Source organism: Solanum dulcamara, chromosome 6 (assembly GCF_947179165.1).
Source record: "Solanum dulcamara chromosome 6, daSolDulc1.2, whole genome shotgun sequence".
NCBI lineage: Eukaryota > Viridiplantae > Streptophyta > Magnoliopsida > Solanales > Solanaceae > Solanum > Solanum dulcamara.
The window spans coordinates 2,024,873-2,050,548 of record NC_077242.1 but is presented as its reverse complement, the minus strand read 5'-3'; the positions used below and the strand labels follow the sequence as shown (position 1 = coordinate 2,050,548).

Genomic DNA, 25,676 nt, shown 5'->3' with positions numbered 1-25,676 from the left:
TCAGTCCAATCCCATCTAAATGTGGTTAAACATATAATTTATGTGCTAAGTATATGTTACAAAGTGTCAATAGGTCTCAACATAAACCAATTGATTATTGAAAATATTTCAAATACTATGGGTCTCTTACAACTTAACCAAAAGAAGTAAGAAACAGGAAAAGTGGTTGATATTTAAAATGAACAATATGAGACCAAATACAGACAGCCCCTAAAAGTTGCCACATTTATTCATCGTATATTGACGCTATATCTATTATCAATCAGACACCTAATGCATGCCTCAAAATATGCCTACTGAACAATCAACATCGACCATATAAAATTAAAAAACAAAACAGAAACAAGTACCGGTAAGGGAAAAAAACAAATCTATTAGAGCCAGTACAACAGAATGATCAGTACATGTATGGAAGAAAAATCTTTCAAAATTCAGGTCCTAAAGAAGTTTATAATTCTACTTGAGATTTGAATTTTGAATTTGTCTGAGATCAAGGCATGTTACGAGAGACATTTGTCGTATGTATTCAACCTGCTTAGCAAATGACAATAGCAAGGTGACTCCAGATGTTGCTTGGTCTTGCATGCATATCCCAACATTTAATCAAAGCTCCGAGATGTCCATTGCTCAACTCTCAAGTCTTTCAAAAAAGTAGAGGTATCCCATGTCCATAGGGGTTTTTTTTGAGACCCCAACTTTTTCATCATTGAAAATCACCCACCGGCCATCTTTGTGAATATGAGCGACATAATGGCCACACTGTGTAGATGTGCCGATGTGGCTCACGAATCCAAGGAGCCTGTATCCTGTTAAATATCCAAGAAGAAACACTTGGTCAGACCCAAGTGGGCATGAAATAATATAGAAGTAAACTCAAATCTCACTATCAAGGATGGTGATTTTGCATTGGATAAATAATACAATTGAAGTGTTATAACCCTTTAAAAGAGATGTAGGGAATCATCCTAAAACTTTGGGTTAGTTAGGTCAAGTCCCCATTAGTCCTTGCTCTAAAACATTCCGGATATATGCAGTGATTCAAACAAATAGTGATGAATTTTCTCTAAAAGAGTTCAAATATCAACATTGCAAAACAAAAGAAACAGGACCCATAAATAAATTGACTTTGGCCTGAAACTAATTTGCAGGGTTTGACAGGAAAATGGGTTTAATGAAGCAACCTGTGCCTCCTTCAGCCAAACAAAAATTCATGTCTCCAAATAAGAAATTGGAAGTTTAGATCAAGAAAAGCATATGGGACGCATCAATCTTGACCATTCCCAACCACCAGAAAGTAAGAAACCATGGTATGGATGATCCCTCCAGTCAGACCACCATTAGTTGGAAGTGCGAGACCCCTAGGTGCGAAAAGTTGGAAACCTGTTGCCCCTTGGAGGAGAGAAGGGGAAGAGCTAACAAATCACAAAAAGGAGAAGAAAAATAAACCTACTTCTAACCACATAAGTGGTAGTAAAGAATTTTGAAAGGAGACCAGAAGAAAACTAAGCCCAAGTATGAGTGACGGAAAAATTAGACAGTAAATATAGCATTCCACTTAATTAAGCCATGAGAAGGTGAGTCTATATAAGCTCAATGGAAAAACTTAAGTAGTAGAACTAGCATACCATTCTACAAATAAAATCCTAAACCAAGTTGATTAAGCAGGATCAGAAATATGGAGCCTAAAGAAAAACATACTGTAGTAATAAACTACAGAGGCTCTTCACCTACACCACTTAAAGAAAAGGCTAATGTCCATTGCCTCATAGATTTGTTAAGAATATATCATCAGACCTACATAAAAGCAACAAAGCTGTACATCAACTAGTAGAACCAGAGGATAGGAAACTTACTTCCTCCTCCATCTGGCATCAAGGGATCAACTGCAGCTCCGCTACTAGTGGTAACATCCATGTCTGATGCAGTACTGGCACTAGGGCTGCTGAATATCCATTCAGTAGCTTTTTCAACATCACCTCCCTTGTGAGCAGATAGAAACAAGGAAAGGACAAACATTATACTATCGGCAGTGAATAGAAAGGAACCTTGCAGTGAATAGTAAACGCCAGTAAAAGTGAGATATTTACCGATGCCTTCAGGGCCTTACGAGCAAGTTTCTCTTCAAAACCAAAGGAAACCAGCGTATCAACTTTAGATTGATCAATGTCAGGATTTTGCACGTTTCCGGATATAGGAGCATCAATATCTGGGAAGAAAATATGCATCACTATACCCTGTATCTAGTACAACAACAACAACATACCCAGTGAAATCCCACAAAGTAGGGTATACCCTGTATCTAGTAATAGCAAGAAACAGGGTAAACCCTGCTTGAAAGGAAACATTAAAAACTACCTGGATCATTCATATGATTAAGTAACCAATCCATAGCTGCCTCTACTCCACTGTTGGAAGTATTGATTGCAGCCTTCTGACAGTGAAGTAGATTAAATCCCATTGAAACAAGTTGCGCAACAATATCATCGTCAGCCAGAAGCTTTATTGACTGTTCACCATCCCCTGCAGCTGTTCATGGACAAGTAATTAAAAATAGCAGCAATTTAGTAATTCGAAAAATGTTGACCCAAAAAGAACTTGGCATACAAGTAGAACCTATAGCTAAAACTTCTGATGTTGATTTATGTGATGATCACACACCCACTAAAAAGCAGTTAGGACAACCATTAGCTGGAGAGTGAGAAGTAACACTAATTACTCGCTAACTAAAAGAAACTATTACTTAGAGCAGGAATTAGATTAAATAGCAACTGGAACTCTATTTCATGAACTATGAATTTCTGAGGTATATCTTGTTCGTTAAATTTGGCTGTATGCATACACATCCCATTCATATAGAAAAACTAGAACATAACAAATATCACTTTCAAAACACTAGAACATATAGTTGAACGTCTTAAAGTTGACTGAATAACAAAAACAATTGACCAGAAAGTCGAAAGAAAAATTGAATAAGATGCCAAATCATTTTTACATGTATCATCGCACGAACTAAATAAGGCTAAGCAATGTTCAATGTTATCTAAACAGACAACCTGATTAAGCAATTCACATTTTGGTTGAGAGAAAATCATGCAAGCTAAGCGCAAATCTTATGATTCAGAAATAAAACACTTAGCAATGTGCAAATAGAAACATTAGCCTTGAATACAGACAAAAGAGAAGAGTCACAAACTTCAAAAAACCCAAGGAGCATGAAACTCATACGAGTCTCCCGCTCATATGGAACGTCTTCCACGCCCAAAGGACAACAAATATTTTTTATGAGAAGGATAGCACACAATAACTTTTATTTCCAAATGGTTTCTGCCACACTTTTTCTTCTCTCAGAAAACCAAGACGTCATGTCCTTATCATTCAAGTATAAGAGTGACAATCCTGATACTACGGAGTAAGGAAAATTCTTGAAAAAATTAAGTAGCTACAAAAGGGACGCAAGGCAGAAAACAAGTTCTGCAACACAACCAGATAGACATGCTTATATTTTTCTTTGCAATAGAGCAGTATTGGGCTGAAATGGAAGAGATTTTCTACAAGATCACTATGAATTTAGTAAAAGACAAGGAGATTCATACCACTGTCAGGCAACAGCTCTTCTCCTGGTTGAATACCATTACTTCGCATGCTACTTATGTCAATGGTTTCCGGAACATCTATGTAGACATCTAGAAGGACCGTCACAGAAACAGATTAGCAATTTAACAAGATAAAGTACACTCATTAGAATTATATCGATTAAAAAAAAGGTAACATACCAAGCTTCTTTGGCACCCAACCTTCCTCCATAACAAACTTCCGCATGTGCAAAACCAGATAATCTGGAAAAGAAGTCAAACCTGCAGTTCTATTTACAACAAAATTAAATAAGATAGAAGTAGCAGCCTCGTCAGGTACGACGGTCAAGCAAATATATAAAGGTGACAGACAAAGTTTGAGATGCCACAAGAAGAACAAGAGGAAAATTGGAGAAATAACTTCATGAGGGAGAATAACGAGATTACTTGATTGCTGTTGTCCTAGCCGTTAAAGCTGTGCTGTAGAAATCATGCACCTCCTCAGGAGCTGAAAAACAATCTAGGCAATCCTTCAATGCCACTCTAGGGCGAACAATTTCCTCAGCGGACCTGCAAAAACCCATACATTTAGCCGAAATACATGAAAGGCAAGCATATATTAGTCACTCAAAACTCACAGTTCTTTTCCTCCTGCAGCTCTCTCAGCCTTCAAATTTTGAAATTCTGCTAACTCTTCTGGAATTTCATACAAAACGAGATATCAGAATTTACAACAGAGGCAGTATTGGAAACTAAATTACTCATTTATATCAAGCTCTGCTGAAATTTTGTAATGAACAAAATATAAGAGAAGGGCAGGAAGAAAGCATTAGATATCTTAATCATAAAAAACATTAGATAAAAAAGAAAACTCACTTTTATTTACAGCCTTCTCCAAAGGAATATTAAGAGAGAGAATATAATCATTTCTTCTGTTGTAAGTAACTTTGCCTGAGGAACATTGGAGGCGTTCTTCAATAACAAACTTGAAGCTCCTCGATGGATCAAAATCAGGTGTCCCAGAGTTTATCCGTTCAACTTGATCAATAAAATGCAGGAAGAACTCTAACGCATCCTAGACATAAGTTGATATCAATAAACCAATAGAATAGCAATAGCCATGGCAATGACAACAAACTAAAATGAACACGATTGCAAGAAAGAAAATATAACCTACTGGGGTTTCAGGGCAATAAGGCGAAGAGACCATGAAACTAATATGGGCATGCACAACAGTTCTGACCACATTGGTGGCAGACTAAATTGAAAAGAAAAATCCAAGGGCTGATGTAAGTATCAACTTAGCCAAACATTGCATCAGCTGGATGGAAAAAGAGCTCAAATGGATTTTCAAGGTCGAAGTACCGAGAGATTGCTGGACTTCTTTTAGTAGAGAAGCATTATCATGCTTTAATCATATAATCTTATATTAAAGCAATCTTCTGGTAGTAGAAGATTCCAAGAATGTCAGTGTACCTGTTGTCTCATTGTTGAAAATTCAGGGTGACTAGCAGCTATTACTGACTTGAGCATTCGAGGACGGATACCCTCCTGTTTCTGAAAAGTGATGAGAGCAAGTACATATAAGAAGGGAAGATGGATAGAAGTGAAAAAGACTTGCTATGAAAAGAGAAAGAAGAAAGAAAAAACGCATGAGTTGATAGAAGCATTTCTTAATGAACAAGTGAAAGAAAAACTCTTAAAAATTATTTTGCAAAATACTTTAAAATGTTGTCAATGAACCAGATACCACAAGTTTTGGGGGGGAAATTGCAGCCAACTTTCACTTTGAAGGAGTTCTCATTAAGTTCAAGGCAAAGTAAATTTAATACTACATGGACAAGTTTCTATCAAAATGTTTTAAAAAAATATGCTTGGACCTTTCTACAAGTCCATCATGAAAATGCAATCATAGGAGAAAGTTTACCAGTGAGCTTAACAGTATTATCCTTCTGAATCACCAATAATTAACTATAAGCCACGATTGAAAAAAAAATGAAACAAAAAGGAACAAAATGCCCTGATGCATACCTCCAGAACAGGCCCCGAATATTTACCAGAAAGCAAGCCATGAGCCAGCTTTGTTCTGCCAAAATACAGGTCAGCCGTCAACAAGTTGAGCGTGCAAGCAAAATTCATAACAATAGCTGCTATAACGAAATATCTATCAAATATGAAAATTGAAGCATGGAAAGGCTCTGCTACAAGGATCACTGTTTATACTAAACAACTATGCCTCAATGCCAAAGTTATTGTGTCAGCTATACAAGTCATCAACTAGGCATTGGTATGTATTTGGACCAGAAAATTCAGCTAACTGCAGAACTCTTAATAAATTAAGTATCGTACAGCCTGAATTGCAGTTAGAGGGTATTGAACAAAACCTGCTAGATATGCCCCTCCTGATAAAAAGACCTTAAAAACAACAACAACATACCCAGTGAAATCCCACAAGTGGGGTTTTGGGAGGGTAGAGTGTACGCAGACCTTACCACTATCACATGGAGATAGAGAGGTTGTTTCCGAAAGACCCTCGGCTCAAAGTAACAGTCCCAAAAAAGGGAGAATTGCAGTATAATATATATATTATATATCATAATAGCTGAAACGAAAGGCGATGCAAATTCTATAATACAAGCACAATACCAATATCAAGATAATGGGACAATCAAGGGCAATAACAACACAACTATAATAGCACGCCTAGACCTAAGACCAACCCTAAACCATCACAGGGCAAGACAAACATCCTACCCCAGCTAACCTTCTACCCTAATATGCGACCTCCACTCCTTCTTGTCTAAGGTCATGTCCTCGGTGATACGAAGTTGCGTCATATCCTGTCTAATCACCTCTGCCCAATACTTTTTCGGTCTAACCCTACCCCTCCGCATAGCCCCCAAATCCAACCGCTCACCCCTCCTAACTAGGAGCGTCGACACACCTCCTCTGCACATGCCCAAACCATCTCAATCTCACTTCTCTCATCTTGTCTGCCACAGAGGCCACTCTCGCCTTCTCCTGAATAACCTCGTTCCTAATTTTATCACTCCTAGTATATCTACACATCCATCTCAACATCCTCATCTCCGCAAAGACCTTAAAAAGAAAAGGAAAAAAGGGAAAGAAAGTTGGGGGTTGTATCATTCATTCAAGCAAATATGCTTTGCTGAATATGAATATCTTCTCAAAATTATTTATTAGAAAACCGTAATGGAGCTATTCAGTTTCAAAATGCATAAAGTGTGTGCAGTGACTAGCTTCCTGTAACAATGAGAAACGTAAGCACAACTCAGTATCAAACATGCCATGTTTTGTTAAACAGAGTATTTTTGCTGCAGCAGAGTGCACAACTAATGGAATAGCTAATTGATAAGTAATGAAAATGGTAAAACTGGTAAATGAACAGATCCAAGTTACTCACAGCTGCATGTTAAGGTCTACAGTCGGATCAGCAGGAGCCGTAGTAAAAGCTTCTTTCAGACGCTGATCCAAGTAGTATCTGACAAGGATACCACATCAGATGGTAAGATGTAAAAAAGAATGAAACTAAAACCATTTTAACTTAAATGACATTTTTCTTCAATAAATATCAAATACATTTATCACAAGTACAATTATCTTACCTTGAATAAAAGGAATGTGTTGAGAACATAACCTGCATTGTAGCAGCCAAGTAGCAACTGCAAGAACGATATATGAGACCAGAGAACATATGTTTCTTTCTTCAAATGAAGATAGGATATGCTATGTTGCCTAAGCAGCAGTAATAAAAGGTTACCCACACCTGTTACCAAGATTGACTAATCCAGTGTAACCAGGTCCAAAAAGTGGTTCAACATCCTCACCCGTCTCTTGAATCCGGTTCCAATCAAAATTGAAATTTTGGTCTAGTTCTCTCTCAGCAGTCGTCATTTCAGTCTGGGAAATCAAAAGGGATTAGTCATAATTGTAGGAAGAGAAGTAACTGTGGGACTATACAGTATTATTGGTTCCATTAGAAAAATTGAATAAGTGATAGTTGGCATCTTGCTGAGAATTGGGATGAGCAAACTCCAGGTGAAAGACTCAAAAAATTGAGCTTACTCTAAGGCCTGACTATTTTCCATAAGAAATATAGCAGAATCAAGAATAAACATGTAACATTTGGTTAGACGTTAGCCATGCGCATCAAGCATACTTCTTACAAGAGAAAATCTAAGTAAATACTCAATGTCATCTATGCAGCTGCTAACCTTTTGCAAGGATGAGAAGTCAATACCAAAATGTGCCAGATGGTGTGCTAAAAGTGGGTCAACAACACTTTCATCCTCTGGATAGGAGTAAACATCTGAGCTGCCAAAGTTTGCAACCAATTAGTAATCATTCAAGGAAAAAGCACTATAAAAACTTATAAACAAGGTGCTATCATCAATGTAGTAACTGGTCCAGCAAAGTCCAATTACAGGGACACATTCCTCTTCTTTTTTTTTTAAAAATCAAGTCCATTCATTTGTAGAGCTAATGCACCTGTGGTGGGTGGCTGGGCAATATTCCATTACCAGGATCTTTAACTATATAATTTTGCATGGCACATCTAAAGCAATTGTACATAGCAGGTAATACCAATTCCATGGTGATGAAGTTAGATATCCACTTAATACTTAAGCCAGAAAAAGTAGATCGTTCTTTATATTCTTTCTTTTTTGGGGGTTGATGTCGGTGGTTAGAAAGTACACAATTTTGGGAACCTCCACCTTACACCAAAACTGGAAGTCCCTAAAATAAAATCAAAACCAAATCACTTCCAGAATGACAAAATTTAAACAGTTCAGCAAGCAGTTAAATTCAAACCCAATAACTAATACCTTCATTTGACTATAGGCTAACTAGAAAGCTATGACTAAAGGCATTGTCATACTTGGAGAGCAACACAAGTCTTCAAAGCTCTCTCACTTTGAATCACGACTGCAAGAAAGACTAATATTTGTTTTTTTTTTGACCAAACACAACCACAAAGTAACATCAATCACAAATCATAAACCAAGCAGTTTTGCATTTAAAACAATGGCAGTACTTTTAGATGAACTGGGAACACTAGAAGATAAAAAGAAACAAGATAGGCGGATGTTGTTCTCACGATCAACCAAAACAAAACAGAAGAGCTACAAAGCAATTTCAGTCGATCAAAAAAAAAGTAAAGAGTCAAGAAGCAACTCTGGTCAACCAAAACAAAAAGAAAAGCGAAACTGGAGGCAGCAGCAATTTTTTAGTAAACATTTTCTGAGCATAAAGATTCAACTTATAAGATGGCATTACCTGCCCCCTCCAAATCGGCAGTTACAGTCCCAAGCTTTACAGCAAGTGGATAACCAGTTTCTTTGTAATGGTTAACAGCATGGTCATTACCACCAGTTCCATCCCAATTTTTCCTGCCACATAGGATAGTTCCATCTGTTAGATTCAGCCAAAGATTGTCAGTCTTATCACATTTTGCACATTTCCAGCCCACAGGTGGAACAGCAACACCATTGTCAAGCTGTTGCAGATCCGTAGCATATTTACTGACAAGCTTCTTGTCAGCGGTCCAGGAAGCAAGTTGCTCTTTCCTCTCAGCACCTTCAGCTAGTAAAATAGCATCAACAGCCAATCTAACCTGCAAATTTGTGATGAACGTAAGCAGTATTTAAATGTTTCATTTTACTCTAAACAAAGGGAACCTGTGAAAGGATATTAAAAGAGTAAATTTACCTTCTCAGGCAATTCCACCGATGGGAAAGGAAGAGTGACATTATCAGGCAATATAACTATTTCATAGACTTCTTCGTACTGGGGTTCACTGTTGTCAAACCCTCCGTCAAGACCTAGAAGGAGAAAGGCATAACCCAAGTCAATCTACAACTAAGCTTCAATCCCGAATTAGTAAAGGTAGGCTTAACTATGTCAAATGATAAATATCAGAAAATGTGAACTTATATGGCTCTTTATTCTTCTTTTTTCTTTTTCGGCCTAGTTTTGGAAGCTTGTAGCTACACCAGATGTGAATTATTCAAGTACCTATAGCCAAGAGAGTAGGTTTTTTGGATGGTCTATCTTCAGCCTCTGCCTTCTTTGTCTGCTTTATATGCAAATAAACTGGGTTCCCTGTCTTCTCATAGTTCCAACCAACATAATCCCTCCCAAATGCAAGAAAAGTACTCATATCAACAAACAGCCCGCCCTCGGATTTCTGGAAAAACAGCAAAGAAAATGTCACCAATTGTAGCTAAATTGATAGCAACTGCTTCATAAGTGAAGATATATTTGACAAATGAGCATAGTGAACACAGATGGAAAAGATCAAACTAATAATCCAGTATCGGCAAGCATTTCATCGAGGCTATACCACTACAACTACTAATAATAATAATAATAATAATACGTCAATCCCAAACTATAGTGAATCCTCTATATATATTCCGCTACATTTTGAGTCTGTTCTACAACTTCACTCACTCGTGTGCTAATCAACTGCAGGCTCTACTTAAATCGAAGTAAACCATATACCCTACAAATAAACTCCTAACCTTGCGGAATCAATATGCACTGACCTTACAAAATGGCACAAGGCTAAGAATTACAAACTTGAAAATTGAATCGACGACGACTTCTATTTAGTACTAGTAATGAATTGTGCGTGTGAATCTTCTATATCTATTTTGAATCCTCTCAACAACTTCATAGCCACTTCAGAAAAACAAATCACTTGCAATACTACTAATCAACTGCAAGCTTCTAACCAAATCGGAGTGAACTATAAACCCTAGAGGAAACTCGTAAACCCTACCGGATCAACATCCAACGTCCCTAACAAAAAATGGCACAAGGACAAGAATTACAGCCTTGAAAACTGTGCCGGACGACTCCAAGTAAACATCTACAATCGTAACAACTTTGAACAACGAAACAAAGTTGGAATTGAAGTAAAATTAGAGCGAAATGATTATTTCGAATTGGAATTGAAGATTACCGGAGTATCGAAAGAAATGCAGCACTCGTGCTTGTAGATACGAGTAGTTGGTTCTGGAATCCGAACACGGGCAAGGTTCGATCGGAGAAGCTCCATATGGTTCTTCGTTTTCTTCGTAAATGGATTCTTCAGTTACAATCGCCGAGAGATTGAACGAATTTGTTACAAGAAGAAGAAGAAGAAGAAATGCGTATATATTTGTATGGATTCTTTGCTCAAATATTCAGCAACCGCCTTTCTCCCAATTTCCCAAATGAAGAAAGCAAGCTAAAGGAGTATATGGACTTTAGTTATGTACTAGTACTAGTACTAGTAGAAACCTACTAAGCTTTTGTGTGTTCTCACTGTGAACGGGTTCGATATTCGGTTAGGTATTTTTGAAGTTTTATTTTTATAGTTTGATAATTATCAAATTCGATATTTACCTATGAAAAGGAAGATATTTTGATAAGACCAATCTTAAGGCCTTATTTATTTGTATTCAGTGGATGTTGAATCTCAATCATTCAGATATGTTTGATTTTTAGAGCTGAATCTGAGCTCATTAAGTTCATTTGTTTATTTTTTAAAAAGAGAAATTTATCAAAACAACATTTTAGCATTAAATAGAACTCAATAGCTATAGTTTACTTAATTATGGATAATAAAAAAATGTTAAGGGAGGAGGGAGGTGAGAGGCTAGCGAGATCAGGAAGAGAAGGGAGAGAGTATATTTTTTCGCTGATTTTGGAGAAAAAGAAAACAAAAACAAACTGATTTGTATCAAAATGAATCCATATTAAGAGGAGAGATGCGATCGAGATCGAGAGAGGGAGGAGAGAGGCGAGCGAGATTGAGAGAGGGAGGAGAAAAGATTGTATTTTGTATTTATTTTGCAATTGTATTTTGTATTTATTTGTGTCAATTGTATTCAAAATACAACAAATTATATTTTTATTTAGGGGAATTTTCGCATATAGCCACTCAAAAATACCTTAATTATGCTCCGTAGTTATAGTTTGCTAATTACAATTCATAGCTATAGGTATAGCAATGTTTGTATAATTTGCGCAGAATTTGTATACTTTTGTATAATTTGCAATACAATTCATATTTTTGTATAATGTTTGTATATGTCACTATACAGTTCATGAATAACATTTGTATAATTTCATATATAATTTGTAGTGTTTGTATATTTCGATATACAATTCAATTCGCGCACAACGTTTGTATAAATCGTGTGAATTATACAAAACTTAATTATATAATCGCGCGAATTATACAAAACTCAAACTATAATTACAGATAGATGTTTGCCGCGAGCCATAATTAATCAAACTATAGTTATGTTAACTAATTAACTAGTATATATTTGTTTACCCGCATAATTTTTCCTTATATTTATTTTGCATTGTATTTTGTATTAATTTTATATCAATTGTATTCGAAATACAATTAATACAATTATTCATCCTCTCTTTGATTGGATACAAATACATTTGACAGAGAGGATGAATGCATATTGTATTCATATGAATACAAATACAATTAATATCAAAAAAATACAAAATACAGTTTTTCGAATACAATTGAAATAAAATATAAAACTTTAAGCTATATTTATTGAATACAATTGATATATAATAACTTTGATTGTATTTCTTCTTATTGGCAGGAGAGAGAGGGAGCCGAGAGAGGAGAGGGCAGGAAAGAGGGAGGAGAGGCAAGGGAGAGAGAAGACACACACACAGAGAGAGTGCAAGAGAGAGGGAAGAGAGGTATCAAATTAGGATACAAATAATATGATATACAATCAAACTATTGCTCTTTTTGATAATTTTTTAAAACTGTAGTTATTTTTCATAAATAAGTTGATAATTTTGCCTAGTTTGATAATTTTCTCTTTTTAAAAAGCCTCTTAATTGATATAAAAAAGATCCGAACAAATCAGATCTGTAGATAGTCTTAACAACATTCAGACTTATTAAATACGCTATAAAATAATTACGCATCGCCTCTCTCGCTCTTTGCACGACTTTGCTCTCACTACTACAAACATTCTTTCTCTATTTTCTCAATCAAACATCAATTTTTTTCTCTTTAACTGGTAAGTTTTCATAATCTTTATAAGTATTTTGTTAATATAATATTAATAATTTTCGTGGGGTGTATTAATATTTGTCAAGAACTCTTGTTGCAATAATATTTTTGGTGTATAGATATTTATCAAGGTTTCTGTGTAAAAAGAATACTAGCTATGAATAAAAACAATAAATATGTATCATATTTGAGGTTTCTTATTAGAATTAGGTCTTAGATCTTTAATTTTATCGAGACTCTTTGATCATCAAATCCACTTGTAAGATTACATCAAATATATAATCGTTGTTGAACTATGCATATACTTGAGGTATTTTATTAAAAATTTGTTTTAGATCACTAGTTTTATTGAGACTTTGTATGATCAAATCCTCTGTGATATTACACTATATATATTATTATTGTTGAACTATGTATATACTTGATGCCTTTTATTAGAATTTTATTTTAGGCCACTAATTTTATTGAAACTCTTTGATCTTCAAACTCTCAAACTCGCTTATTTGATCAAATCTACTTGTGAGATTACACTAGATATATTATTATTGTTGAACCAGGTATATATTTGAGGTCACTTATTAAAATTTTGATTTAGACCATAATTAATATTCAAAGATATTCATTATTTCCTTGTATATAATTTTGACATTAGTACTATAGTAACTTTTTTTCTAATTATTTTAAGTTTTTAGTAAAAATAACTTTAGAACTTTGTGTGATATTTTTTAATTTTAAATTAAACTATTTAAAGTTAATATACTAGCAATATTTTTCAGAACTAAAACTGTCACGCCCCGGGAGGGTACCCTAGACGTAACCGGCACCCGAAGGCCATTTCTGACCTCCGGGCGAACCACTTGGTACAGTCACTCATTCATTCAAGCACATTCTCTTAGCGGAAACTCAATTAAGGAAATACTTCTCATAACATAAGGGCCGAAGGCCAAATATTTCAACCCAACAAGAGTAGTAAATTAAGACTCATCAAAATAACAGTTCAATCTCCCACACTCCAGTCTATGAAGCCTCTATTCAAGTCAAAAAGGTGCCAATGACAATCCCATGGCTACCGACAATCTAAATAAAGAAAAGACAATCAAAAGCTGTACAAGAAGGCCCAATATCCTCCAAAAACTAGGAGGACTCACCGACTGGCTGGGAGTGTAGTGGATCTTCAACGGAGCGCCGGTTGATGATCTCTTGTACCTGTATCTGCATCATGAAACGATGCAGGCCAAATGGCGCCAGTACATGGAATGTACGAGTATGTAAAATGGCCGAATACACCGAACATCAAGAAAAAATCAATCAACTCGGGATCTCAACTCAAAAGGATGACAACTCAATCAAATGTCCTAAGTCTAAACACGGATATGATCTAGACGGGACCAATCATATACAAATCAACTCAATCCGACTCAGAGTACTATCAACACCTATTTGGGAGTTTCTCTTAACCGACAACCATCACTTATGAGCCAGTGAAAGTACAACAAACCGACGTTGTTGCCGCGTCCGCTCATACTTTGCCAGGGCATGAACGAGTCAACAAATCATGGATCCAATCCAACCAGGTCCTATAATGTCAGGACAACTCTCTCGGGGAAGCATCCGACTTTAACGGTTCCATCCCCCCTATGTTTGGCGACGCAGTTATTGGGTTCGAGTATGGACTATACTCTTGCCCAATTCGGTGCTCGATACTTCTCCCAAGACTCAATGCTCATAAAACTCCATCCAATCAATTCAATCAAATCACATCGACAAGTCTCATTACAACCTTGTCAACTCATCAACTCTATCACAATCAAGTCTCAATCTCAATCATATCTTCAAGGAAGTGTTAAAATGCATATATGTACATCATCTAGATATAAAATCAATCATTACCTCCATCCATTTGAGAAAAATCTTTATGACTCATCATATCTTCAAGACTTCAAATCGACATTCTTATAATAGGCAACATGTTTAAGAAGATAGTATACTTTATCAAATCTACATAATTAATAAGACCAACAAAACATATTTATCAACTCATTTCTTCATCATCTCATACTCATATAAGGGCTCATTTTAGGAACCTCTTAGCTCAACAACATTAACACATAAATAATTAAATAAGATGGGAACAATACTCATTCAAACATGTACCATACCAAGAAACTCCATTTTCATGGATATCTAACCTCAAAACAAGAATAGGGCACATGGGTGGACTCAACCCATGTTTTGAATAGCCTTACATACCTTAGTGAAGACTTGGAGAAAACCTTGAGGTTGAGTCTTCAATGGAGGACTCTAATCTTGAGCTTCTTGGACTCCTTTTTGGTTAGAAGTGGAGAAGAAGAGTAGAGAGAGAAACTAGGGCTTTTAGAGAGAGGGAGGGGCTGAAGAAAATGATCCCAAAATACACAAGGATTGTGTATATATAAATTTGGGAAATTTCCCAAATTGCCCTTTCTTCAATTTTTGAAAATTAGGCAAAAATGCCCTTGGCGCGATAGTGGCGCGTCGCGCCCTTACAGCGCCAAGGCCAATTACGCCTAAAACCTGCACAACTTTTAGTGGCGCATCGCGCCAGGGACCAAACTACTGAGGCATGTTTCTGGCGCGATAGTGGCGCGTCGCGCCCTTACAGCGCCAAGCCTATTGTCCTAAATTCTGGGAATTTGGCCTGAAAAACCCTGCACACTTTTAGTGGCGCATCGCGCCAGGGACCAAACTACTGAGGCATGTTCCTGGCGCGATAGTGGCGCGTCGCGCCCTTACAGCGCCAAGGCCATTTCCCCAGCAGTTGTAACCCAGGCCAAAATGAAATCTCTGTCGTGCTAGTTCGTCTTCGAATCGTCATATCTTTTGACTCCGAACTCCAAAATTTACGTTCTTGGTGGCGTTGGAAAGAAGACTCGATGACCTTTAATTTGATAGGTCGTGGGCCACCCGGATTGACGTCTTTTGAAAGATAGGGTCGTTAAAAGTCAACCCTTACATGAACTCATCCTAAACTTAGCCACGACGGATATTTTGGACTTAGCTCGGTCCTAGAGGCCCTCAATGACCCCACATCACCTCCAACGCTCTTAAATTTACCAGGGACTCATCTCAACTCAAGCACATACTTCGAAATAAATACGATGGGCCCCCATACGTATGCAAAGAAGGCCCGAATCTTAGGAAAATTTTTGAGGGGTGTTACAAAAACGAAGGTATTATATTGCAACAAATGACTAACATTTTCTTAACTTAAAAAAACTTTTTCCAAGTTATATACTTATTGTTGAACTATGTATATTTTCATATTATAATTTTGTTTTAGATAACTAATTTTATTAAGACTCTTTGATCATCAAACTCGCTGGTTCATATGCATATTCAGATATTGAAAATAAACAATCTTAATCATTCAGTGTTCAAATCTAGAAACTACATCCTAATATTCAGATGTGTATTCAGATCTAGACATTTAGATCTTAAAGCACAACTTAATATTTATATGTTTATTCAGATTCAAACGTCCGAATGTTAATGAAAACAAATGAGGCCTAAGCTGTAACAATAATTAAAATATCCAAATCGCTTGTTAATGTTATTTATATATATATGGTAAAAAAAATCAATTTAGGAGTGAGTGTTGGTATTTGATTTGGTATTTTCAAATTTTGATTTTGATGATTAAAAGTAAATATGAAATACCAAATTTTGAAAGATTGATACGATAATTTCGATTCAGTTTGATAATTCGATTTTAGGTGATTTATGCCTAAGGTGCTTTGCATCTATTTAAGGCGATGGTTCTGAGCGTTGAGATAAATTTAAACAAATCAGAAATGATTAAAATAACATTTTAGTAAGTTTTTTTATGAATTAATTAGAGTTGCATACTTGATCTAAATTTCAAATATCATGTGGGATTTAGGTGTCACGCCTCGAGAGGGTACTCTAGGCGTGACCAGCTCTCAAAAGCCATTGGTAGCTCCCAAGCGAATCACTTGGCTTGATCACACATTCATTCATGTAGCGGAAGACTTAATTTAAGAGAAAATCAAATCTTAGTGGGCTAACTCAATCAACAATCTCAATTATTCAAATTAGAAACGTAATTTGAAAGAAAACTAATCAAGAGTTATGACATCAAAATAAATCCATCACTATCTAGTCTATAAAGCATCTATCTCTACTCTCTAAATGATGTCAATGACAGGTTCATGACTACTTCAAAAGAACTACTCATAAGCAATGGATAAAAAGAATATGATCCCTTCGAAATCAAGGAGGTCTCACCACTATCAAGAAAGAACTAGATCTTCAACGAAGCGCCTGTTGATGATCTCTAATACTTGTCCCTGCATCATAAAATGATGCAGACGTCAGTACGTAGAATGTACGAGTATGTAATATGGCAGAGTAAAACAACAATACATCAAAGATAGAATGAAACTCACCCAACTCAATATGATATACAAGTATAAAATATAACAATGCTTTAAGAAGGACTCAGTAGTATACAACTTGTTCAAAACATGTCATATACTTTCATGCACAATCTAGGAGGCTCTCTTAACCGACAACAATCTCACCACCTATAAATAGGTGATGTACAACGAAATGATGTCGTTGCCATGTCTGTACAATACTTGCCAAGGTAAATGACGAATCTACCAATTTGGATCCACAATCAATCAAGTCCTCTCTTGTCAGGACAATGAAAAGGGAAACATCCGACTTAACGGTTCAATCCTCTCCTATGCTGGCTACTTAGTTATTGAGTTTTACTCTCACTCAATTTGGTGCTCTATACTACTCCTAAAACTCAATATGCTCATGCAACTAAAACCAACCAGTTCAATCAAAACTTTCGACTAGCCTCATTGGGCTCTCATCAAAACTCAATCTCGTTTCAATCATTATGCTCTTTCAAATCAATTCAATCCAATCCACTCATTTAGATTAAATACTCAACTCTTTTGCAATCTCGACTCAAAATAATGTATAGTGAAAGCAGGATCAAAACATTTATAATCTTAAAGACCCTTCAATTCAACTCGGACTCGGCTATGCTCAAATCATCAAGTTCTTTCAGAAAAAATGTATTTTTGAAATCAATCACATCTTATTAAGACTTTATCTCAAAACCATCATTTATGCTCAAAATATTCATGTTCAAAATAATGAAAAACTTTTAAAGACTCCTCAGACCTTGCTCATGTGAAAACTCACTCATTTAAACTCTATAATATATATATATATATAAAATATTAGTCCAAATCACTCTCTTTATCAATGCATAAAAGTCATCATCTGTACTAAAAAATATGTATGTAAAAATCATGATTATCAAATCAATTAGGGTTCACGGGAAAGTAGCCATGAACGACAATTCCAATCGAGTAAGAGATAGAAAACAACAATAATCTCAATACATAATTATACGGAACTCAACAGAAGAAGAATTAACTTATTCGGAATTCAAGAAACTAGGTTAGATTCAACTCATTCTCAACAATTGACAAAATTAGATGTAGGGCGCGTGGATGAACTCAATCCAATGCTATGATTAGCTTTACATACCTTATACGCTCCTAATTCTTGAGAGAGGTGAGATCTTCGGAGGAAGAATTGGCAAGAATCCGTTTCTTAAACTTTAGAGGTGGATTTTCTTGAAAACTTATGGATTCCATGGGTAAAAGATATTAATTGGTGTTAAGATGAAGAAATTATGGAATTCCATGGTCAAATCTTACCTCAAACTCTAATTGATGTAACTTGGTGGCGTTGGAAAGAAGACTCATAGACCTTTAATTTGATAGTTCACAGGCCACCTAAATCCTTATATATTGAGATATATGGTTATTTGAAGTTGATCCAAGTAAAATCTTTTACCGAAGCTCAATCGGTAAGAAAGCTTTCAACTCGACTTTGTGCTAGAGGATCCTTATGACCTTAATTAATTTCCAAATCTATTCTCACACTATAGAATAACCTCCACACATGCACACCATTATGAATCATTCGGTACAATTCCATACACATATGAAGAATAGCTCGGTCTTAGCTTTAAAAAAATTTGAGCTGTTACATTAGGTGAATTAATATGAATCGTGTCAATAACAAGCTTAGCTAATTTGGATAAGTTCGATAAATCATATTTTTATAAGTTAATTGTGTTGTTTCTAAATCGCCCTCGAGCATCAATTCATTTTTCTCCTTCCTAATTTCCTAAAAAAGCAATTTTTTCCTAACTATAATTTTTAAAATACTTCTAAAATATTAATTAACATAAACTCTTGGTTTATACGCCGTAGTACTTTTATTTATGTAACTTATAAATAAATAAATGCGTAGATTTTTTGTGTCCCACAAAGAAAGAGTGTTATATTTTATTAATTGATTTTTTTATCATTTAATTAATATGTAATTCGTGCACCCTACTAAAAAGACCGTCAAATGAAGCTTTTTTTCTTCTCATTGTTAATAATTAGTTCTCTTCCTTCCCTACTACTAACAAGTATTGATTAAGAGACTAATTCATGAAATTTCAGTGAACGAATTTGAATTATGAGATTATCAAAAAAAAATTTTTACTATTATGTGACTAAAATTCAAGATATTTATTAATTAGTTAAAAATGGAAAAGTCTTTATCATTTATTGATGACAACAGCCGATAAAAAACACTATATTATTTGGGCAAAATTTAGAGCCAATTTGGAGTAAATGATAGTCATATTTTTCTAGCATCCCTTTTTTTGTGTTTGTAATTAAACAATTTCAATAATTGTATGATCAGTAGAAGAAAATATTTGATGATATATGAAAATGAGTGGAAGAACACAAAAACAACCATTGAGTAGGTTATAACACAAACACATTCCGATTTTAATAAAACGAAAACCTTGTTTTTCTATAAGCCGTCAAAATTGTGCATACATTGGCTCTCCTTTTTTTCTTTTCTGTATCGTTCCAATTTTGTCGGATGAAACGCATATTAGCTCTCTTTTATCTTTCCTAAATTCTCTACATTTTTAGTCCGGAGACCTTTTTGTCTTTCTATCCCCTATCTCCTTCCTCCCTGCAAACACCCATTTTTAGTTCCGTATATATTTTACATATTTGGTCATAGGCAAATGGCAAAATTAGTGAAAAATCGAGGAAGAAGTAGGTTTTTTAGTTGTTGTAAACCCATACCTTTCAACGATGACACTAGTATAATTAAACGGGGTCATTTGTATAATTCAACAGATCTATCTAATTTGAAGCGTGTTAGATCACAAGAAAAGTTGGATTCAATGTTGGGAAAAGATTTCACCAAAAATTTCCGAACAAATAGAAAGGAGAAGGCTTTTGGCAGGAATTTATCTAATGCACTCAAAAATGTGTTTTCTGATACATCATTGGTAAGTTTTTAGGGGAAACAAAAGATAGAAAATATTAGGGAAAAAAATGTGTCCATAAAATGAAGAGATTATTGAATATGGATTCACTTATTCATGCATTCTTCTTTTATCCATCATGATTGTATTTTTATTCCAAATGGTAGTGGTGCCCCAGTTCAGAATTCGATGAATAATGATCTGAGAAATTTCTAGGGATAGTGGTGTACAATTCAAAATCTGATGGATAATATACTTGTGCGACTCTAGCTGATTATACATTTATCGTTTTCTATTTAAATACAAATATTACCGTCTTTGATATTGATTCGAACCTGTGTGACATGTGCCTAACCTCACATCATGCGTTGCACTTGTGACATGCACCTAACCACACATCATGCTAATTATAATTTGCGCTTTTAGCACTAGACCAAATTAAAAGATTATCATCACTTGATGAAACTTACAAATTGAATTGTTTTTGCAGGGGAAGAAATCTCATAGGAAAGAGCCTAAGTGTTCATTTGGACCATGTAAAAAGTTTTCATCTAAATTTGAGAAAATATTTCATTCTGCGAAGGAAACAAAGTCTTCATCAAAGGATTTATCAAATATTACTAATAGAATGTCCACAAGTTCAAGCACGGATGATTTTTCCTTATTCACATCCTCTTCATTTTCTTCTTCATCTTCGTCTTCATCTTCTTCTCGTGCATCTTCAAGATCTTCATCACAGAGAAAGCAATTTCCGTCTTTTCACAGATCAAAATCGGCGAATAATATGCAAATTTATGACAACGTAAAAGAAAAAGAAATCGCCCTACGTTACAACAAGAACGTTGGGACGTATTCTCTTTTAATTTGTTTATTGGTTATGATATTTTGTGGGAAAGTTTTTGCCATCATTTGCACTTCAACATGGTTCTATTTTGCTCCTCGTTGTTTCAAACGCATTGACTCAGATGAGTACAAGAAAAATGATCGATTGTTATAGTACAAGCAAACAAAAAAATGTAACTTATTCTCCTATCCATCCTATCCTTTATTTTTTATTTTGTTCCTTTTCTTTTTCTTTATAATGTCATGAAAGCATGTGCAATTGCAATGGCCTTATTTGTCATATTGTAAGTTGTACAAAATGTTACACAATGACAGAATGAAGAAACACAAATTGCATATGTGATCAATCTCAATTTACATGTTACTATTAAGCTAATACGTACGAGGTGATATATATTTATATTATATTATAGATGTAGTTTTGCTTTACTTGAATTGAGGGTGATCTATCGGAAACAACCTCTCCATTTTTATAAGGCCAAGGTAAAGTTATGTTACACATAGGGGCGGGGTATCAAGCGACACCCCTTCGTCGAAAAATTAAATTGTATATATAGGTTAAAATTTGGTTTAATGAATATATATAAAAGTGTTGACACCTTTTGACACAAGTTGAATGTTTAGTATAGTGATTAAGGGCTTGCGAAAATTGTTTAATTTGATGTTGTGTGTTCTATCTTGACTGCAGCATATTAATATCACTTACACACCGCCCTCCCAAATTCCAATTGTGAAAATTAGACCAAATATATTATTGTTATGGTATTATAGACGTAGTTTTTATTTGTTTATTTTATATGCTAATTTTCGGGATCTAGAAAAAAACAATGGAAAAATATGATATGAATTGCGTGTTTTACTACATGAATGTTTTATAAGTTTCAAAAAGTGATCCTTAAGTTAAGAGTTATAACATTTTTACATGTTAGATCTTATTATCATAACTAACTCTAGGTTGATTAGACTGAACAAAAAGATTCCATTTGTACAATATCCTTTGACTTCTTGCCGTAAATATAAAACAACATATGGTCGTTTATATTAATGATGAATTCTGTCATAAAATTATCATAAAAATTAAGACGGACTTGCTCCATACATAAATATTTTGTCACAATATTTGTTGTTTTTCGTAGTGCATTAGCTGATTCAATAGAGAAGCATTATAATTTTAATTAATTAACAGGAGAAATTAAAATATAATGCCTTTTTTTTATTCATTTACTATTTTCATTTTATGTTAGATAACGCTTGTTTTTCTTTTTTGGATAACCACAGTCAGGTGCACTAAGTTGCCGCGATGAGATCTCAAGAAGGATCATACTGCATTGGGTCCTATATACACAACTTTACCTTATATTAATGAAAAAGGATCGTTTCCACATGTTGAACCCTTGATCTTCTTGTCACACATTAATTACTATTACTGTTACGCCAAAAGAAAGGGCACTTGTTTATTTTAAATTTATTTATCATTTTTTTTAAAAAAATAATCAATGATGGTAATGCTTTTCATTAATCTAAAGCCTAAACTATCAAGTAGTACTACGAGTTCAAAGTGGTAGCCTGCGTAAATATGTAGTGGGCTTCATATTTCGAGCAAAATGAGCCATCGAATCTCTTGTTGTTCCTCAGTAGCTTAGAGCGTTCGGCGGTTAATCGATTGATCGTAGATTCAAATCCTACTTGGAGAGATTTGATTGATTCCTAATTCTTTAATTCAGAATAAAGGGACTAGCTTTGTCCGTTAAGAGTAGGTAACCCGTTCTTGAGCCATCATAGAAACATAAATAAAGTCGACGACGAAATAAAGAACGAAACTTTACAACAGCTTTTTCGTAGACGTTCACTTGCATCACATACACAAGTGCAACTTTAGGTGGCCAATGTCTCAAATGTGTTTCTACATATGCGGCATTTTTTTTTTCTTAAACAGAACAGTTACATATTTAGCCGCTTGGCCAAAATATGTATATTATATATTGCCGATTGAGTGGACCGCTATTTATGTCAACAAGATATCAGTGAGTTTTAATACTTGCTTTAAAGAATCATGAGATAACTTAACTGGTTTATTATATGTTGCAAATGAAGGTGAATGAAAAAAGAAAATTTAAAAAAAAAGAAAAAATTATAATCTTAAATTTAATATATATAATGTACCACAAATACTAATTTTAGGGTCCTTAAACATAATATATAAATATTAAAAACGATATTCTTTTCTAAACAAAAATAAGACATAATTTAAAACAAAGGAAATATATAGCAATTTACAACTATGATTTCCTTCTTTATTAATAGATATGAAAATATGCCATAGGCTATACTTTTCTTTCAAGTGCAATTCCCTCAAACTGTTAAAAGGCAGGGAAAGAGATAATTGATTTTGGGATCACTATCTAAGTTATATCGCAATTCGTATAAATTTACAAGCCTATCCACTACAAAATAGTTTTAATTATATGGTGTCTCAAGTTTCATATGACTAAAATTTAGTCATTTTTATTTGAGCTAAAGACAGAAAAATGCTTGAACTACAAATATATAAAGCTTCATGTGTGTTTAGCTTAACTTCTAACCCAATATGTCTGAAGTTGTTTCGAAGTGAATATTATGTATAATCAAAATATAACTACATATTAAATAACGGCGTCCAAATAAAATATCGTTATAGTTGTCATTGGAGGGTCTCGATCCGTGCTTCTTACTCACCCTTGAAGAGGACTCTAACCTCCACACTCTTTAGCACAAGAGTTTGAGTCTCGCGTGTCTATCATTTCACCACTAAGGCATCCTGAAAGTTAATCGTATTCTCTATTCACTTTTACTTATCTAGTATTTTAAAAATAAAATTTCAGTTTTACTTCAATATATATGTATGTGTATATATATATATATATATATAATTTTTTTCTTTTTTTTATCCTCAATTAATAGGGAATATTATAGTAAAATACTCATATTAATCATTATTTCTTAAGAGCGTGCCAAATTTAACGTGGAACGGTAAAAGTGAATAAATACTCTCTCCGTTCTTTTTTAATTGTCATCATGCCATATTGCACTTTTTGATAATCAATTTTTTCATATTAATATGATAAAAAATACATCTTAAAATATTAATCAAAGTTCATATTATTTGACTCCCCAAAAAAACAGTGACAACTAAAAAGGAACAGAAGAAATACTACTCTATACTTAATTGTGCGGAGAAGGGTCTAAAATGCCCCCCAACCATTCGAATTGGTACAAAACTACCCTCTATCCACCTTTTGGTTCTCAAGTACCCCTGACGTCAACCTTTTGGCTCAAAAATACCCTCAATATTAATCCTTTGGCTCATATTCACCCTTATTTTAAACAACTCTCCTAAAGTAAAATCATGAAATATTTATTTTATTAAGTTGCCTAATCTGATTTGTCCAAATTTAAATCCCTCTCAAATAAATAATAAAAATCACATATAATTCATATTTTGACCTGATACGCTTGAAAATAATATTCAAAAAAATATTAATTTCATGGTATCTTTCTATTGGCCTATTTTAGATTAATACCCAATTTATTGTAATCCAACTCATAACTGAGGATGCATCTAAAATCCGCGTCTAATGTCCATTTTAAAAAAGATTATTATTTTTAATTAACATAAAATTTTCTATTAATTATCCAATTGTCTTGTTCATTCCATCATTTTTTCCCTTTTTAATCTCTTATTCTTAACTAGGATACTAGAGACTCAAACTTGAAATGAACCTACATGTTCATATTTTTTTGATTTATATTATTACCATGGTGGGGGGATGGGGATAGTAGAAAAGATTATTTTTTATTCATTTATTTTGAATTTTAGGTACAAAAAAAAAGGTGCTATTAAATTATCATCTATTGAACTAATTATTTCTATATGATATGTGCTTATTATTTTCTTCCTTATTTTGTCATAAGTATTAAAAAAATTAAAATTTAAAATGGTGGATATGATTTCAAAAGGCAAAAAAGTGGAAGAGACGCAAAGTAAAGGAGGGGGAATGTGATTTTACTATGGAACCCAAAATTAGGTCAATCATATGAGCTCATATATTAAGTAATTTTAATTATTTTAACGGATAAGAGCTTAAAATACCCTTAAAGTATGAGATTTAGTACAATATTGCCCTGTCATCCACCTAATTAGTGTGGGCCGTTAGAAATAATGATATTATTAAATCAAAAGATTGATGTCAGGGCTATTTGGAGGGTAAAAGGTGGATGAAAAATAGTTTTATACCAATTCAAATAACCGAGGGGCATTTTAGGCCTTAATTATGTGATATCCTTCGCCCCCATTAAATTCTTGGAGTTTTGTTTTTTCCAACATAAAAGCCAATGCAAGAAAGAGAAAGATTTTGCAGATACAGATATGAATCTGAACTCAGATCGTGTCTCTTTAGGTGGACAAAAGAAACAGAGGAACCAGAAATGAACAAAACAAAAAGCTTGCCTCTTACTTTGCTATAAGTAGATAACGGTTCAAGCAACAAACAAAAGTACAGGGGCAACCTCTTGTTCTATTTTTATATTTTTTAATCGCGTTATTTGGATCAACATACACACCTCAATTAATTTCACGGGATGTTTCTCGCTTTCCACCATCAACAAATATCAAATAACAGTGTTTCAATTCAATTATTAGGGAGAAAGCATATCTTAACAACCCTTCTCTCTTCATTAGTATTTATGAAAGCCTGAAATGTAGTGTAAATAAATAACACATCAATTTGTGTAACAATTTTTTCTTACAGTGTCATGACCCAAGAATTGGACCTGTAGTTTT

General features: G+C 34.3%; 2 protein-coding genes across 3 annotated transcripts; one reads left to right on the top strand and one right to left on the bottom strand.

Annotated features, from left to right (window-relative positions):
- Window positions 1-353: 353 nt before the first annotated feature.
- Window positions 354-10,845, bottom strand: LOC129891969 (ubiquitin carboxyl-terminal hydrolase 14). 2 transcript variants are annotated; one of them, XM_055967477.1, is made up of 19 exons: window positions 10,561-10,845; window positions 9,609-9,780; window positions 9,303-9,415; window positions 8,871-9,207; window positions 7,808-7,902; window positions 7,360-7,493; window positions 7,199-7,255; window positions 6,997-7,074; window positions 5,604-5,658; window positions 5,049-5,129; window positions 4,449-4,647; window positions 4,211-4,268; window positions 4,020-4,142; window positions 3,774-3,862; window positions 3,594-3,683; window positions 2,356-2,526; window positions 2,088-2,206; window positions 1,854-1,980; window positions 354-806 (listed from the first exon to the last, which is right to left on the bottom strand). In XM_055967477.1, exons 1-19 carry the CDS (start codon window positions 10,654-10,656, stop codon window positions 628-630), a joined length of 2,373 nt encoding a protein of 790 aa, XP_055823452.1. In that variant the 5' UTR covers window positions 10,657-10,845; the 3' UTR covers window positions 354-627. The 2 variants fall into 2 exon arrangements, with proteins under 2 accessions (XP_055823452.1, XP_055823453.1); XM_055967478.1 differs by having other exon boundaries at window positions 5,049-5,120.
- An 8,923-nt stretch (window positions 10,846-19,768) lies between these two features.
- Window positions 19,769-21,165, top strand: LOC129893413 (cell wall integrity and stress response component 1-like). Its single transcript, XM_055968938.1, has 2 exons — window positions 19,769-20,038; window positions 20,505-21,165. Exons 1-2 carry the CDS (start codon window positions 19,769-19,771, stop codon window positions 21,009-21,011), a joined length of 777 nt encoding a protein of 258 aa, XP_055824913.1. The 3' UTR covers window positions 21,012-21,165.
- Window positions 21,166-25,676: the final 4,511 nt, after the last annotated feature.

Bases quoted from the DNA above. Each gene is read 5' to 3' on its own strand.
- LOC129891969 (XM_055967477.1), bottom strand. From the start codon at position 10,656: ATGGAGCTTCTCCGATCGAACCTTGCCCGTGTTCGGATTCCAGAACCA. The intron at 7,075-7,198 runs GTAAGATAATTG...TATCCTTGTCAG, and splicing joins ACACATTCCTTTTATTCAAG to ATACTACTTGGATCAGCGTC. The intron at 3,684-3,773 runs GTATGTTACCTT...CGGTCCTTCTAG, and splicing joins TTGGGTGCCAAAGAAGCTTG to ATGTCTACATAGATGTTCCG.
- LOC129893413 (XM_055968938.1), top strand. From the start codon at position 19,769: ATGGCAAAATTAGTGAAAAATCGAGGAAGAAGTAGGTTTTTTAGTTGT. The intron at 20,039-20,504 runs GTAAGTTTTTAG...TTGTTTTTGCAG, and splicing joins TGTTTTCTGATACATCATTG to GGGAAGAAATCTCATAGGAA.